Source organism: Pieris napi, chromosome 6 (assembly GCF_905475465.1).
Source record: "Pieris napi chromosome 6, ilPieNapi1.2, whole genome shotgun sequence".
Classification (NCBI taxonomy): domain Eukaryota; kingdom Metazoa; phylum Arthropoda; class Insecta; order Lepidoptera; family Pieridae; genus Pieris; species Pieris napi.
Window position 1 is genome coordinate 4,595,072 of NC_062239.1, and position 18,215 is coordinate 4,613,286.

The following is an 18,215-nucleotide window of genomic DNA, read 5'->3' on the forward strand; positions in this document are numbered from 1 at the left end:
ATACCGTCCTTCTTACTTACCTTTATCACCGATGGTACAGAGTCCGGCAATGCTGACTGATCGACCCCTGGTCTTAAGACCTGCTTGCTTTTTGAAGACTGACCATCGCCCAGCTACGGCACTCCGAAGCAAGCGGTTAAATCTAAGTCCAAGAGAGAGACAAATTTGAAGTCGTTTCGGTAATCAAACTTAAAAGTATCAGCAGCGGTACTCTGTAACTTTTATATAATAACGCTGATGTCGTAAATTTGGGATCACGCATTACAAAAACTCAATATTAATCAGGATCATTGTTGGAAGTTACATTGTACCGGCAAAGGAACAGTCAAACAATTTTTTCTACATGAAGTTTGATTTATTTGAGAAGTCGAAATAAATTACAGACCATTTAAACTAATTGATTTGGAAATACCCTGGCCTGAATAATTATAACAATTCATGAAATTTTGTTATAAAAGTAGAAAATAATTTACGCATGTTACCCTGCCGTCGGGTCCAAGTGCATGCGCAAGTTAAAGAGAGAGAGCTAGTTGGTGCCTGGTAGACAGTACCGGAGACCCCAGAGCTGGTGCTTTCCTCGCTCAAGGAATAAATATCATAATAAAGTCAGGAAATGCTGCATTAATGGTAGACGCCCACAGGAACCAAACTTTTTAGATTTATTTTTGTGATCTCTTTATTATGATTATGTACAGCTTAGGTTCAGATTGTATATTAATTCGTGACTAATAAAGAGCAATATTAAATAAACATTGTTGATTTAGGCATATTGTTTCATCATCATTTGACATAACAGGCATTTTATTGAAAAACATCACGTTTAAAAAGCGAAATTTCTAGCTATTAAAGAAATTCTATGAACTATGTAGACTATTTATCATGTTTATTGAATATGCATTATATTACAACTGTGTTGATCTTTCATCTCATAATAGTTCAGCTATAATAAAACGATAAGCAGGATAACACCCATTCCTCAAAAACTTATTCTCTTTGTTAAATAAGTATACAATTCTAAAAACTCTAAAATCTCCCGGAAAATTCTGATTCACGCGTCTCTGCTTACATTTCAAGGAATATGTGTTAAAAAGCTTTTTGTTCTGTCATAATATACTTACTTCCTCAATGGTGTGTCTGAACCCTCTGACGTGCTTGATGACGTAGAGACATCGCTGGTAGCTGAACTTAAATGTCGGCATTCTTGGAAACTTGCACTTTTACGAACTTTTATTCTCATTTTATAAACACGTAATGCGTTTGTTAGACCGTTAACATCATACTAAAATGATCACAACACTAGTTGAAATTTGTCAGGCGAATCTATAATTAGTTTGTGGGTCGACTCGCACTTTTCGTCTGCCGTTGATTGAATTGAGTTTAGATAAATTCCTCAGATTGTACAAGGTTTTGTTGTCTATTTTGCATAATATCGATAAGGAACTACCTACTTGATAATAAAAGGTCAACTACATACGAAATTTATTCAAACTTCATGGGCTAAAAATAGAAGCTGATTATTAAATAATACTCAAAAAAAAACAAAATTACTATTTTCGCTTGTAGAATTTATATGAAAGGAAATTTTGAAACTACAAACTAAAGTAATCTACGTTGATACCTATTGGAGCTTCTTTTATGAGTAATATTAGATAAAAGGTATATTTCCATTTTAAAATATTACGCAATCGCTATACGTAAGATATGAGACCAAGGCGCTAAAGTTGATCTTGAATATGTTCTGATTACGACCTTCCGTGTTTATGGGTATCGTAAAGGTCATTTTAATGACATGTTCTTAATAAAATCTAAATAATGATTATTCCGATACGTTGCTTATTTTTATATCCCTTTATAAACTTAGAAAAATATGATCATAAATCACGAGAATCCAAGAGAAAAATACGTTTAGTACATTTTAAATACAAAGGTAAAAACAGACATGACAACATCATTTAATAAAATTAGATTTCATATAAGGTATTGTTAATTATTATAACATAGTACAACGCAAAACAAAATATTTGGTCTATATCATGTCCTGGGACACGTAGGCCTCTTCGAGCTGTTTCTAACCCGAGGAACTCTGGGCCACACAGCCACTGCTGTGCCTTGTGCTCTCCAGATCATTCCACTATCACCTGACCCGTCTATCTTTTTCTTTAACCATCTCATAGCTGCGATTCGGTAGTGACTTTTATCAATTTTTTACGAAATGCTCTTGTCAGGCGCCCCATATAAGGTATTTTATATTTATCTAAATAATTGTCTAAATATTATAATACATAGATCCAGTGAGACTACGTCAGATTGATTTTTCATATATTTAGGGGCCTCTTTAATATTACATCTCTCGGCATGCTACAGAGAGAGATGCGGGCACAATTTACTAGTATTATAGAATGTCAAACTGTCAAATTTTTCTATATGAAGGTTGACAGATTGTGACCTTGGATAGAAAACGGGCAAACGGATTTGGAAATTAATATACAAAATACAGTTATAAAACTATTTATTATGTTTCTTAACAAAACACAGAACACATATAATACAAAAATTGGTTGTGTACTCGGAGACGTATGTTTAATACGAACTTACTTCTAGTATACAAGTTAAAACAAAGCTACCACAGAGTATACGAAAAATACATATTCTTGTACCATACAAATATTAAAATAATGCATTCTATGGAGGTTTTTATACCAGTATTTTGGAACAATTTTTGATGAATTTAATTTCTAGAGCAACAGTCAAATCGTAATTAAAAATATTAAATTTATTAAAGTATGATAAACACGTTTTAATCTAATAATGTATATTATTAAAACTTATTTAAGCTATATTATATAATACATTAATATATTTTTAAAGATTAGTTGTACGAGTTCTGGATCGAAAGAAATATAAACATAATTGGAAAATTAAAGAAACTGTATTTCTAACGGCACGCCACTAATGATTTTAAAACAGGTAAAGTTTCTTTCAAATAACACTTAATAAAAGACAATATTAAAAACGACGCACGAGTAAATTTAATTTTAAAGAAAATTGTGAGTAATAATTATATTCATCACGACATTAATTTGTAATAATTCTTTATACAGAGAATTTAAATCTAAAATCCAAATTATTCACAGAAGTTCCGCCGTTTCTTTAATAATATGGCCGGCGAGGATTGTTCTAAAAAATAAAAAAAATACATTAAATATTATTAATAAATCTTATAGAATATCTATAAAAGTCAGTAAGCTGACTTAATTAACGACATGCCGAAGGTGCTGGGTTTGATTCTTGGCAACAAATGTTTCTGGTTGGTAGGCACAAGGCCAATTACACAATTGCATGAAAATCATCCATACGGCTACAGTCAAAACCGTTTACGACGACATCGTTTAGAATACCGGTTTTATTGAGCAAAATCAAAGGTCCCAGCTGAATTCTATTGTATTAGGTACTTAATAACAACGTCATCACCTGTTGACTGTTACGACCATCGTTTTTTACGATGAAATATGAGTAGTCACTTCGATGTTATAACAGATTTAGACTGTATATATGTTAACGTAAAATTGTAAACACCGTTAGATTGTAATCTATCTCGCGAGATTATAAATTGTCGAAAGATTGTGAACCTCAGCATACTGCTTACAATTTAACGTATTATTATTCGGTAGATTGTAATCTATCGAAGTGAAACCGTCAAATTGTGAAACGGTCGCGCCTCGCGCGCTGATTGGTTGAACGGAATATGCCCCGCGCCACCATATTTGTTTGTTAATTCGTTTGTTGTCGAATGTAAATTGATTGTTTTGATGAATGTAAATTGATGTTGTGTTGAAAGTAACTCACAGCTTTAGAATTAGTTATATGAAATTGTTGGGAAGTAAAATTAATCTGTGATTGGCCAAAGAAGTTTGAATGATAACTTAGTGTTGGAAATGAAATGAAAGAAAATTTCATTACTTAGACTTAGATTACAATCTACCGAATAATAATACGTTAAATTGTAAGCAGTTCGTTGAGGTTCACAATATTTCGGCAGTTTACAATCTCGCGAGATAGATTACAATTTAACGGTGTTTACAATTTTACGGTGACATATACATTATAAAATATACATACTATTGCATGTATTCGAATAGTTTAATAATAAATTCTAAAAGTATTCTCTTTCACTAGGAATAACACTATTAACATTTTTTGCATTTTAAGAACTCAATAATAGTTATTAAATTTGTTTAGTTTATTATTTATTGTTAAATAGAAAAAAAACTATTGAAATCTCTAGAAATAATTAATAATAACGGGTGAGTAGACACTTATATATTATATCCACGTCCACGGTCCATATAAAAATATTTTCCTCCGTCACGTCACGCCATTCATATACATAAAACTTCTACGTGTGTGTCATTAAACTCCTACTAAACGGGTGGATCAATTGTGATAAATTATGTGTGTGTTCAAATGGATTCGATAATGGTTTTGATTTAGATGATTTTTTTCGTGTGCGTGACAACGACTATCGTGTCCGCTAGTTTATTAAATAGTATTATGTACTGAAAATAATATAGTAAATACCAATGGGTTCGGCCGGAAGCGGTAAGCGAGCATCATCCGTTTCCGGTACGCGTCGAATTCGTCGTCATTCGGTGAGACGTGCTCAGACTGAGCCGCTCCTAAGCCTAAGTTGGATAATGGCTGGTTGGCTCTTAAAATACAAATTATTTTTTTAATTATCCTAATTTACTTTTAGTTTCATTAAAAAACATTCAGCGATTTAAACTTATATAAATAAATGTAAAACTTAATTCTTTAAATTGGTATTAAATATAATAGTGTAATAGTCATTAAAAGCGTGCGTCTTTGAACTCTGAGGTCATGCGTTCGAATCACGGCTGTACCAATGGACTGGTCTTTCTTCAAACACTCTCTTATTCAAGAAAACGTAGCAATCTAGAATTAAACCTAACAATCGTTGGTCAGGCACCGAAGGCTGATCACCTAATTTCTTATAAGAAAAAAAAAGATAAAGTAAAAAAACAGTAAAGAAAAAAAAGGAAAAAATAAAGATACAGATATCTGACGTCAAAAATGGGTTGTAGCGCCATTTTTTTTGCTACAAAGTATAAACCATAAATTACACATTAATAACAAATTATTATTTTGTGATTTTAATGTTTTGTAAGAAATTTTGTCAATTGCTAAACCACTGGATCGATTTGAACGAATTTGTATTTTTATAGCCAATACAAGTAAATTTATACATACTTATTTATAGGGTCAATAATTCCCGTTCCTTCAGCCCCAAGCCCCTGCCCTTCATTCCATCCCAACTTTTGAAGCATTTTAAATCCTAAAAATATTGGATTACAAAATATTTGCATTTAAATTTTAAGATACTGTATAAACTCTTTATAACGTAAAAATCAGTCAATCCGTTTAACACAATACCCATACATTAATGCTTCCCTCCCTATAACGAATAAAAATTCTCGGTCCCTTAAAATTCGTTATAAAGAGTTAACTGTAATTACAAAAAATAATCGCACTCATATAAATTGAATGTAATTGTTTTTACTATTCATAATCAAATTAAAAAAAGTTATTTTGTATTTAAATAAATATCAGTTTTTATAGAAAGTCATAAAATAATTTAAGTTAAATTAAATATTAATAGAATTAACTCAAAAGTAACGTATTTATATTTACGTAAGCTGTATTTATATTGAACTTACCAATATTGTCCTCCTTCAGTTTGTACTCCTTATAGTCGGATAAATCAGGTTCTTTGCCACCACGGGCGCCTGAGTATTGTTCCATAAACCTATAAATAATAGCATTTAACTTAGAATAAACATAAAATCTTTTAATTAATTATACTAAGTAAATGTAATGCTAGGTAATCTTTGGACACTGTAATTTTTTTCTTTTTTTTCACATGTGTTAATATTTTTCATGTAAAATTTAGGATTTTGTTGTAATGAAAATGTAATATTAAACAATTACTGGAAATATCGAATAAAAATCTGCCTAAATATCTGATGTATAAACATTCTTTTCAACACACTATAGTTTGAATTAAAAAAATTGTGCGTGTACTAGTGTACACACGTAAGAAGTGAAACTTCTTTATGACCTTATTTTTCGAAAAATGATCTACTATATTATGCAACTTTACAGAAATTTGTTAAATTAGATAAAGTTTAACAAAAGGCTTTTATTATCAGAGACATGAATTCAAATAATGCAATTATTACATTTTACCTTATTACTAATAAGATTATTACAGAATTTCATTAATTGCATTTACTTGAAGTAATTTCTAGGTTTTCTCGCGAGTCTGGCCGCCGATATTTTATTGAAAGTTTTGAAATGGAATGGCCATTGATTTCATTCTTAATATAAAAATCTTTCCTACAATATACACCTTTTCTACTATATATATATATACAAACATATTCTATTAACATGAACATTTATTAAAACTTACTTTCTCAGTTCTTCCGGAGGCAAAAAGTCGCCAATATGGTGTTTCCCAGCCGCTTGCTTAGTTAACTCATCTGCCCATTTTTCAGTGGCAAACATTTCTTTGGCACGCAGTCTGTAAAGGCATGATAAATGTTTTAAGTTTAAACTATTTTATCTTATATTTTTATTAAAGCTCTAGATTTTTTTTAAACTTATAACTTATATTTTAAACTTTCAACATTATTATTAATAAAAGAATGCTAATGATTGCAATTAATTATCAGAGTTATATAGGTCAAGGGAGTAACTTTATGCATCTAATGCTACAAAAAATCTAGTTAAGTTGTTGCCGCATTTATCTTTAAAAAAAATTTGTTCAGTTTGTTTATGATATTGGACAACAATAGATATATCTGATTTCAACTGATACAAATATTTAAAAAAATTTTGTAAAAGAAATCTTAATTATTATATTAAGAAGCTCTTAGAAAAATATAAATGTTGGAATCCATACCTGTGTTCCCAAGTACCAGTGGAGGTGTCTTCATCACTGTCATATTCATATTTGTGTTTCCCCGCAGCATTCATACGCTCCACTTCTTGCCTCTTTTTTAACATGTCCTATAATATTTATTTAAAATTTATTGAATGTACATAGACAAAATCTACAGCTCTGCTGTTCCACCCCGTGTATATAGAGAGTAGAGACCCAAAAGTTTTAAATGTTACAGTATTTTTAAGTTGTAACAGGCTGTAACATAGTACTTTGTCAAGCAATAACATAAGCATTCTCCAATTGAAAGATTCAATCAAAATACATAATCAATTTTTTTTTCATATTTAAAACTACTATTAGTAAGTCTATATTTTTGATTACGTTCAGCCATGCGCCATAAACAAGTATGTATATCTCCAAGACAAAACATATTTATATAAATGTTCATTTTGGCAAAGACATGTATGTCTTTGTTTGTCCAAAACAGCTGGACCGATTTTGATGAGTTGTTTTGTGTTAAAGTGGATTCGAAAATTATTTACATTTCCATTTTTTTAAAATTAAGACTGCTGGACAGGAGATCTGTCGGGTCCGCTAGTTTTTTTATAATGACCGCATTATTTACTTTATAGTTTTTTTATAATGACCGCATTAATAATATGTTATAGTTTTTTTATAAACACCGCATTATTTATTTTATAGTTTTTTTATAATGACCGCATTAATATGTTATAGTTTTTTTATAATGACCGCATTATTTATGTTATAGTTTTTTTATAATGACTATGACCGCAGCGTATTTCAACCTCTTGGTTATGTATTAACTTATATTAACTTTATTATTTGTTAACCTTTTCAATTATAGTATAAAATTATTAATTTCTTATGCAAATAGCGCCATCTATGCCTAGCATTAGATAACTTTACATTAATTGTCATCTTCCCACGTTTGTATCAATTGATTTCTGACAATCATTAAGTTGTTCAATAAGCCCAAAAACTAATAGTCTAATTGCACTCAGTAGTAATTCGTCTCTTTCTGTCATCATGTGTTTACGCTGTGATGGAAAGAGACAGATGTGTTACATTACAACCATGCTTACCTATTTCATAAATAAATACTCTTAATTACATAAATGGCCAGTCTCAATAAAGAGCCATGGAGGGCACGTTATTTATACCTGATATAATAAATTCAATTTGAAGTTGTCTTCACACTTTTTCCAGTCGTCAATATTAAGATTTGTTGTGCCATAGTTAGTCATCGCATACTGCATAAGAGCTGGGTTATTTTGGTTCAAGCTGGTAAGTTTTAAACCATCTTCATCTAGTTTAGACAGCTTTGCTCCTGAAAGTGTTAGATACACACTATTTATTATACGATTTTATAACTAATACCTCGACTTTGTTTGAATCTATTGAATTATTAAAAAACTATTAAATAATGTAAAGCTTCATTTTTGTGATAAATCTATTGATGCAAAATTAGTTTTGCTCAGTCTTTAGGTTGAACACCTGGGTTCAATTATTTAATTTAATTTATTGATTTAAGCATTTATTAGCATTACATAATCTATTATTTAAGTGATTATTATAATATACTAGCAGACTCGGCCAAGCGTTGCTGTTGCTAAGGTTTTTGTTATAGTAGTAACATATTCAAGAGAAACGGCAGGAGAACAAAAATCCACCATGCTTTTTTTTATGGTTATGCCATTAAATTGTAGCTTATGTGTAACGTTAGTACTTTCAACACAGCGCCATCTGTTAGAATTGTGACTATCAAATAATAAACAAATATTTTGCAATGGTATAGATTGACATGTAAGCTATCCTATCTTTTAAGTTGGATCAAACTACACACGGTGTGCAAATTTGATTGTTATCGGTTCGGTAGTTTAGGAGTCCATAGCGGACAAACAACGAGACACGTAATTTATATATATTAAGATATTCTCTATTAAAGCATCTTGATTCAAGAACAGCATAAATCAATACGGAATTAAACGTTCATTATTCAGAATTGTATTAAATATAAATTAAACTTTCATTATTCCGAAATGTATTAAATATAAATTAAATCATTATTCCGAATTGTATTAAATATAAATTAAATCATTATTCCGAATTGTATTAAATATAGTCTGTATTAAAAATTACCAGGAAGACCCGTTGGCAGGGAAATCATAACGCCCGGAGGTTTTATGTCAGCTATCGGGGGGTCATTACCCCATCTACTTTTCTTGCGCTTGCGTCGCTCCTTCCTTACATCTGAATCCTCATCACTTTGTGAACTAGTTTGCTCTGCTTTTACATTCGACATGTATGGGTTGTTGGCTTTCCAGTCATAAATGTGGCTGAAAATTTTCGATTTAAACATTGGTTATAGTAATAAACATGATACAAAAAGCAATTTAATTAAATTTTAACACAGCTGCCACTCTCAGTACTCTCTATCCAAACTTTTTAAATGTATTGAAGTTAACTATTGATCCATTTTTAATTGTTATTATTATAACTATAGTCGTATTTTTAATTAGACGAAGTCAACTGACGTTTACGGTGTTGTCAGTTTTTAATGAAATAAAAATAGTGTTATGACAAAGTGAATGATTAAAAAGCTCCTGAATTAATGATCGGTGATGGCACTAGTCACCACGCCGTGCTTTGTAATAAGCCGTCAAAAAACTGATTGTAGTTACATACTACTAGTACCTAACTTATATCAGAGCACTTTTATACAATTTTAAAATAGAAATAATATTATTTTATAGTTTGAATTGATTAACTATTCACACTCATTGTTCATTCATCTGATTGAACAAGAACTAAACATATAACTATTACTTTAAATATGGCAACATTATTTTACAAAGTGACATTAGCTACTGTCAGTTGGCTTCATCTAATTAAAAATATGACTATATGGATAATATTGTGTGTTATTAAATCTTGACAAAATATAATAACTACAAAAATGTCAAGTCATGTGTTGGCAAGATAAATGAATAAACATGAAATTAAATTAAAAATGAAACCAGCCATTTATAAATTAAACATTTTTTTTACCTGTTTGTCTCCTGCTTAATTGGTTTTGCATCGTTACTGTCATCATCTTCAAGACTGAATTCAGGCTCATATTTGTCCTCAGGTTTCACCTCTGGTTTAACTGGTTTGGAGCCTTCCGCGCGAATTTTGGTAACGAGGTCACGAAACGACTTATACTCGTTTGAATTAGGGTTGTGGAGGAACCTGAAAAACGCACTCAAAGTCATAACTGTTGATAGAAACTAAATTATTGGATTTTAAATATAAACCTGCAAATGCGCTATGAAAAACTGTTGAGATTAGGAAAGTGTTCACTGTGTGACAGATGGTAAGGTATGCTAGATTTTTTTATTTTCATTTCGAGTATTACAATTGAGTAATTAGTAGAACTTTTTTAAGAACACTGCTAATATAAGGAATAGAGAAATTTTAAGAGAATAAGATTTTCAATGCTTGAAAATCCGTCACAAGTTTACTCAACCGAGTCTTTATAATCCCAACAGTATTTCACATATGTTTTATTAAGTTAATATAAAAATGAATACAGCCCGTATCCTCCTGTCGGGGAAAACTGTTAAGAGTGGCATTACCACATATTTTGGTCTTGGGAGTGAATGGCTTTCAGGACATTTTCCCATTGGTCGCCGTTAGACGCGACTTCGGCGGCAGCTCGCTGGACCACGGGAGGCATCCGATCTGCAGAGAAAACTGCACACCACGTCAACAAACGCTCTTTAGCCGCACGCTCAAAACGCGGGACTAATTCAATTTTTAACGATTTTCTTATTATGCTTAAGGCCCGTTTAAAAAGCTGTTTGACCTCCACAGTGCGAGCGGCGTAAACAATGCCATCCATAAAGATATTTTTGTTTTTATAATTGCATATTTTGACTTGAACGAATAAAATTCAGATGAATAGAACCAGTGCATATTCATGGATGACACTAGTAAAGCACTCTTATTTATGAGATAAAGTAACAGTAAAGAATATCCAAACCCATTATTAAAATACTTTTAACTAAAGAGGTTCATTACATAACCTTAGCCCGTTAGAAATAAGATTTCTCAGACTGTTAAACAATTTACAGAAGAGATATTGTTACAGTAGTTATGGTGTTAACACGTGATCTGCTCGGTGGAACAGATTAAAAAATAGAAAATAATAATTTCTAGAAATGCCTTTTACTTATGACAGGTAAAACAAATATAATAATTGAACTAAAATGCACATTCGAAGTTTTCAGTGCACAGATGAGTTTCATTAGATACAATCATATTACATGTCATGATGTTTCTCACTTCCATTTTAATATTTTTACGAATTTGAGTTGAGTTTACAACAACATTGTCATTGTGAAAATGCTTCTTACCTTGTGACATATTTCCTGGGCCTATATCATTTAGCGGTGGTATGCGGTTAAGGTGTGGCAATGATGATGGTACATTTTGAGATTTATCTACTGGAGGAATAGAACTTGATTCTTGCTTTGGATCGGAATTTTGTAAGGGGTTTGGAATACTATTAGGACGTATACCAGGTGGCATAAATGGTGGTGGTGGTGGACCGTTAGGTCCAAAGTTAGGAGGGAATGGAGGTCGAGGCCCCATAAAAGGCCTATTAGAACTATTTACATTTTCATTACAATTCGGGGGCATCATTTGATTTGGCGGTCCATTCGGTCTCATCATTTGAGGATTAGCAAATGGTGGAAAAAAGGGAGGCATAGGGCCATTTGGGCCCGGCCCACGCATATTTGGGCCACACATGTTTGGCGGCATAGGACCAGGTCCACAAGGCCCACGTGGACCATTTGGTCCATTTGGACCCATAAAGTTTGGTGGCATGGGAAAATTTGGGCCTCCCATAAAAGGTGGCATACGACCTCCTGGCCCCATCATGGGTCCAGGACCCATATTAGAAGAGTTATTCATTGGCCCATTACCGCCTGGACCCCATGGTCTCATATGACCAGGACCCATTGGGCCGGCATTGGGTCGCATAGATCCTAAGCCAGGACCCATACCTGGCCCCATTGGTCCAGGACCAGAACTCATAGGACCGGGTCCTGATCCCATAGGACCGGGACCTGATCCCATAGGGCCAGGACCTATACTCATTGGACCTGAACCCATTGAACCTATACGACCACCAGGGCCTGATCCCACAGCACCACTCGGGCCTGAACAGTTAGGGCCAGGACCTGAGCCCATTGGACCAGGACCAGGGCCCATCGGTCCAAGACCTGGGCCCATAGGACCCATTGGCGGTCCGCCCATAGGACCCATTGGAGGTCCGCCCATAGGACCCATTGGAGGTCCGCCCATAGGACCCATTGGAGATCCGCCCATAGGCCCAAATGGCAATAGATTAGATTCCAAATTGCCCAATTGATCTACAGAATCTGAATGTGGACCAGATTCATCTTGTTTCCATAGTTCTTTACTAAACGGTAATGGAGAGGTAGGCTCTGGGGGCATGATAGGAATTTGCATTAAAGGTGGTATATTTTTTTGATCAGATAATTTTTGTCTATCTTCTAAACCAGGCATTGGTGGGCTATTTGTGTTGTTTCTTCCTCTGTCAGACCAACGGTTTTGTCTGTCTCTGTAAACCAAAAAGTTATTTAAAATTAAATAAGTTCAGTTACCTACTGCAAGTACTTAAATGTTTTATTAATTTAAAAAAATTTGGTTGGTGATAAAGATCATGTAACATAGTCAGCAATTACAGTAGATATAATCTCTTATTTTGAAAAGAACATTGAGAAATTTTTCTTACCTTGCCTTCCTTTCATTAGAATGGGCTTCATTTGATCCAGTATCCTGAGTTTCTAGTTTAATTATTACATTTTTTTTTTCATCTTCAAGAGCTTTTTGCCTTTCTATTTCTTCCTTTTCTTCTTTTTCCTTGTTTTGCTCTAAGAGTTTTTTATATTGATTCATAAAACTACCATCATTAGAAAAAATATTAGGAGAATCGCTTTCTTCTTTTATGCTATTACTGAAAATGACAGAGAAGCTGTTAATCTATGGCTGACATATTTTTACATCTGTACAAATGAAGGAAAACAGTGATATAATTAATAAGTGTTTAATTAATAACCTAATAATACCAGAAAACAAAAAATAATATGACGACAATTACAACACAGACACAGGACTAGGCTATAGAAGAAATGAAAGAAAGTGCTTTAAAGAAGAAGCCATGAATGTCAAAGTGTTAAAGTCAATTTTTTTTCAAATCATTTGGTGTTTTAAGACTGATTATATATATGTTACAAATAAGCAATTAAATCTTTTGTACACATAAAGTCTGTTTGTAACATTATAAACAGATTGTATTAATCGAGACTATCTGTTTCTAAAGCCTTAAGCTTTTTTGTCTAAATTTATTTGCCTTGCCAAAATTGGTACCCAGTACCTTCTACCACTAACGGTTACTAAAACTCCAAGCACTTACTTGATAAGTTTAGCTTGAGCTGCTAATGCTGCAGCTTGCTTTTGAGCTTCTAACTTTGCCTGTATTTCCATCTTCTTTCTTTCTATAATTTGTTCCTGTTTCGACATTTGCGCCCATCTTGTTGTTAACGCTGAAGACTTATTCTTACCGTCTTTAAAGTGTAACATTGTTATGTTATTACAAACTTCCCAAGGGCATTAAAAACATTACAATACCAACGATAATTGGTTTTATAAATATTTTAATAAATCTTTAGTTTTTATGCTTAAATCGTTTTATTTTCCAATATTTTCGATAGCTTCTTGCTTCTTAAACTGTCAAGTGTCAAGTGTTGTACTAGAGACTCTGTCTAGACTCTAGAGTAGGAGTAAATGTCAATTGACACTAGGTGTCAACAACTTTCAAATAACAATCAGTATGACCATAGATGATGTACTTTTAGACCGCAGAAACTCGATGATTCTTGAGATAGCAATAGTTTACCATTTACTGAATAATTACTAATAGAAAATATTATCAATCTCTTCATTTAGTAGATCTGCTGTAATAGTTAAAACGTTAGTCTAAAAATAAAATACATAGTAGAAAACAAAATTTTCGCCAAAATATTTGAGAAAGCTTTTGATTATAATTTATCAACTTTATGATCGAATATAAAACAATATCTGACTCTACAGATAACATTTGAGATAAGAGATCACTACAGACTTACTTACATTTTGCTTCTTCGGTGGTATCAATAACTTGCTACTTGTCCCGGTCAACCGTAACGCGTAAACCTTAAAAATTTACCCTTTCTTAAACCTCCCTCATAAATCATTCTACTTAGATGTTCAAGAAAACCGCAATAAGTTCCGTGAATTTGAGTTTATTGTGAACAGAGAGACAGATTAGACTGAACTTAAAAATATACTGCCGGCTAGTCTGTCTACTTTTAGTAGGCATATCAAGCTCTAGAACTCAAACCGATCTCTCATCGTTAAGGCAGCGTTCGACAGTATTTCTCCGACTACTACGAAAAAGTATTTGAATTTTTCGGTTTTATATATACTCAAAATATTGTCTTTTCTATTGGTAAAATAATTTTCAAAATCGGTTCAATAGATCCAGACTACCCCCTCCAACCTTACAAGCTATACCTCTTTACAGTATGTATTAGATAGATGAGCAATAATCAAAGTAAATAGGAATTTATAATAGATAACAAGTTTGCTAAACATAATATACTTGATATTTTGTTGGGATTCTATCTGTTTGCATCCAGCATACATAGACAATGTTGATTTTAAGTTTGTCCTCTGTTTCCGATAAGCACTAAGTGTGACTTGTTATACTGTATACTTTTACTATAGAAATTTATAAGTTAAATGAAACAGCCGAAATCATTGCATATTATTCTTTTTATATTTTTTTTTCATCAGTTTAAATGGAAAATACAATTTCATTTTATTTATAATGTTGTCATTTATTTATTGTAAACAAATATATTATAAAAGATTTACATATTACTATCAAAACAAAATATTCACAAAATGGCAGACTAACTAATTATTTAACTCAGCTGTTTTTTCAAGCATGCTAACAATTGCATCGTTTTGAGCTAAACAATAAAGAGAAAGTTTGGCACTGATCCCATAATAATTGAAATTAAAATGAAGATGGCGTAAATGCACATTGCAGCAACACTATCCGACTTTTAGCATCTGATAGTTAGTCTGTTTCCCCAGATTTGGAATAGGTACCTTTTATAACAATACTCTAACATTTCCCTTCAGCTATTTGCACGAATGTCCTTCGAGATCTTAATATGGACCGTTGCGTATGCTTGTAGGTCAAGCCACTCTAAAAGGACACCGCTAAAGAGAGCCTACATCTGACTATTGATTTTGTGGTAACTTGACAAACTTATCGCTGCCTCATTATATTCGAAATTCAAAATGACTTAATTAAAAAAAAAACAACAAACTCTTGTTCCTTTCATAACAATTCAAACTCCATTGAATGGATTAAATCAACTCAATTTATACATTCAAATTTCAAACAATTCATCAATTTATTTAAAAATAAAAAAGTACCTCTTCTCATTTCTGCATTACCCTGCCTTAACAAAATTATATTATACAAATAGACAGTTGGCGAAACAAATAATAAAGCAATGGAAGAGAACATGAGCAAAGAAATCACACAATACAAAAGGAACATCCGATGCGTTAGCTTCACGAATGTTCTCGAAATAATGAGTACAATACAATGATTTCCGAGTAGCGAAGAAGCCGAGTCCCTTCCACTGTTACATGAAATGCCGAAAAGAAAAAAAAGTATAATTCATAAATTGTACCTATACTTTGTTTATAATCTAATTTTTTTTACATTTTAATAATTTAAAAAAACAACCAGCACTTGGTCGAGAAATTTATATCCATTTTTTTTTTGTGTATTTTATATTTTGATGAAATATTTAAAAGCTAATTAACGTGAGCCGATGTCAGGATTTCATAGCTTGTCGTCGTTCGCTCGAACCGGCTGGCAAGCGTCGGTCCCGCCTGACTCGAGCTTGTATAAACACATCTATACACAATAACACTACCACATCGTCTATACATCTTGACTCATATAATGCACTGATATCTCAAGGGGCACAAGGAATATCGCAGCATTGTTACGACACAGCCGCCGTCGAGACCCGGTTCCCAGTATTCGTGTCTGCCCGTCCATATACTATATAGTTATTATTAAAAATAAACGCTACGATTACATCCCTTAACAATGCTAAATGTCTAATTCGTACTCTATTTACACTGACATAATACACAGTATTTAAATTGTTCGGTAAATCGGCAGTCTTCCGAAAATTCACTCGGCCTGTCTCGACGGCGGCCTGTCTCTCTTTTACTGTACAGCAAATTTACAATAACGTTTGATCAGAAAACGCAAACTCAATCATCTACATCTAAATGAATTATGTAATATTCACGCATCGCCCGCCATTAAGCCGCTATATTATCAGCTGTGTTAAGTATAACAATGTTAAGTTTGCACATGACAAAGATGCCACGATCGCGCGATTCTGTACTAAATACGAATACATAATATACATACAATAACCATAAATAAAATAGGCCATTTTCATTGTAATCATCGAAAGTGGGGTTAACACAACCTTGACTACGCGGTCTACTTAATCAATTAGAGAACGTAATATAATAAAGTAACATTTAAAATACATGTGGCGAGTTTGTCATGCCGCAAAGAACGATACATGTTTGGGAATTATTACCTTTAATTGATCACTAACTAGGATTTAATAAAATGATGACGTCACTAGACTAAATATCGCCTACTCTGTACAATGGACTATGATATTTCATAGATATTCAATTGGTATAAACATGACAAAATACAAATATATCTGCCCAACCTTTCTAATAACTTAATAGGTAACAATCGAGTGAATTTCACACTTTATACTCCCTTTGTGACAGCTTAGTATTAAATTCATGTAGAAAGGGATTTCTCTCATAAAATTTGTATTTCTGGTCTGCATAAATGCTATGCTATGACGTGTCGCTACAAGTACATACAAATAGAGGGGATTACGATGTATGGACATTAACTCGAGGTGCATCAACGAACAGTGCTAGGGTCGACGGCCAACTGGAATGCATAACCACTACATCCACTTCATTCATAACAAGTCAACATACTAGAGACATCTCCACGTCAAACAAAATGTACTACTATATTTATTATTTGTAATAATCAATATCTATAATATAATAAAACAAACGACACTGCTTATACTACTGGTAACAATAACATTCTAAACGGTGTTCTTAGAAATGGTCGAAATGAAGTGTCTACAAAATAAATGAAAATGTGATGTTCAGAGAAAGGAAAGCAAAGAGAAAGTGCGGGACAGATCAATTTTATCGTTAACTACAATGTAATAAATAAAGTGACAATAAATTAAAATTTCCAAATTATCATCTAATATCATGATGTATTGAGCATTTTTTATGAGTAAAAGAAAATCAAACGTGAGCAAAATATGTGGCACTTACGCGAGAATTGACCAGAAAACTTGACGCATGTTCACATATTAATTACGAAACAATTGACCGTTAATATAAAGTTAATACTACGAACTGTATTGCAAAAAAAATTGTATCTGACATTACGAACATTCAGAAACGAGACTTAGCACGAACTATTATCCCGTACGACCTTTCTGACATAGATGACATATTTAGCGTTAAGCCTCGACTCGGAATCTTACCCTATGTGCATGCTTTTAAACTAAATAAGGCCGCATATATTTCTGCTAGTATGAATATAATGTTAAATGGAATTTAAGTCTGTACATGCATGTTTGAGCTACAGTGAAAATGAAATAGCAACGCCGTTTGATAATTGACAAATTAACTGAAACCAACATATATACTGCTGTTTCCATTACTCTATAAATATATATTTCAATAATAATGCAAATAAACATATATATGGAAACAGTTCTGGACATAATTGCACTTTAATGACGACTTTAAGCGATCATACTTAAATTACTTTAATCGTGGTTAAAAAATGAAGTTACTAAAAAGTATTTCCCTTGATAGTTATCTGATATATATGATAAGATTGGCGCGTCCTTAACACAAAAAGCCATCAATAATGAAATTTAAGAATACGTGGCATCAAATACTTTGCGGGTCAAATAATTACTTAATACTAAATCATTTTCAAATA

General features: G+C 32.4%; 2 protein-coding genes across 3 annotated transcripts in view; both read right to left on the bottom strand.

Moving 5' to 3' along the window:
- LOC125050099 (uncharacterized membrane protein C20F10.07-like) overlaps window positions 1-1,283 on the bottom strand; it is a 63,804-nt gene extending 62,521 nt beyond the window's left edge. The window contains exons 1-2 of the mRNA XM_047649701.1: window positions 1,119-1,283; window positions 21-142 (exon numbers count right to left, since the gene is read on the bottom strand). Of these exons, the coding sequence (XP_047505657.1) occupies window positions 21-142; window positions 1,119-1,237 (241 nt within the window). The 5' untranslated portion in view covers window positions 1,238-1,283. The remainder of the gene's footprint in view (window positions 1-20; window positions 143-1,118) is intronic.
- A 1,209-nt stretch (window positions 1,284-2,492) lies between these two features.
- On the bottom strand, window positions 2,493-13,818 carry LOC125050320 (death-inducer obliterator 1-like). 2 transcript variants are annotated; one of them, XR_007117128.1, is made up of 13 exons: window positions 13,473-13,818; window positions 12,792-13,013; window positions 11,383-12,617; window positions 10,603-10,720; window positions 10,034-10,216; window positions 9,125-9,321; window positions 8,146-8,312; window positions 6,983-7,089; window positions 6,491-6,601; window positions 5,736-5,824; window positions 5,269-5,353; window positions 4,579-4,682; window positions 2,493-3,177 (listed from the first exon to the last, which is right to left on the bottom strand). XR_007117128.1 is itself a non-coding variant. In XM_047650071.1 (13 exons), exons 1-13 carry the CDS (start codon window positions 13,637-13,639, stop codon window positions 3,151-3,153), a joined length of 2,838 nt encoding a protein of 945 aa, XP_047506027.1. In that variant the 5' UTR covers window positions 13,640-13,818; the 3' UTR covers window positions 2,493-3,150. The 2 variants fall into 2 exon arrangements, 1 of the variants encoding a protein (XP_047506027.1); XM_047650071.1 differs by having other exon boundaries at window positions 4,579-4,708.
- Between the last annotated feature and the right edge of the window lie 4,397 nt (window positions 13,819-18,215).

What these genes read in the sequence shown, in the direction of transcription:
- LOC125050320 (XM_047650071.1), bottom strand. Translation starts at nt 13,639, where the DNA reads ATGTTACACTTTAAAGACGGTAAGAATAAGTCTTCAGCGTTAACAACA. An exon ending in ACTGGTACTTGGGAACACAG is followed by an intron (nt 6,602 to 6,982) that starts GTATGGATTCCA and finishes ATGCCTTTACAG; the next exon opens with ACTGCGTGCCAAAGAAATGT. An exon ending in CCTCCGGAAGAACTGAGAAA is followed by an intron (nt 5,825 to 6,490) that starts GTAAGTTTTAAT and finishes TATTATTTATAG; the next exon opens with GTTTATGGAACAATACTCAG.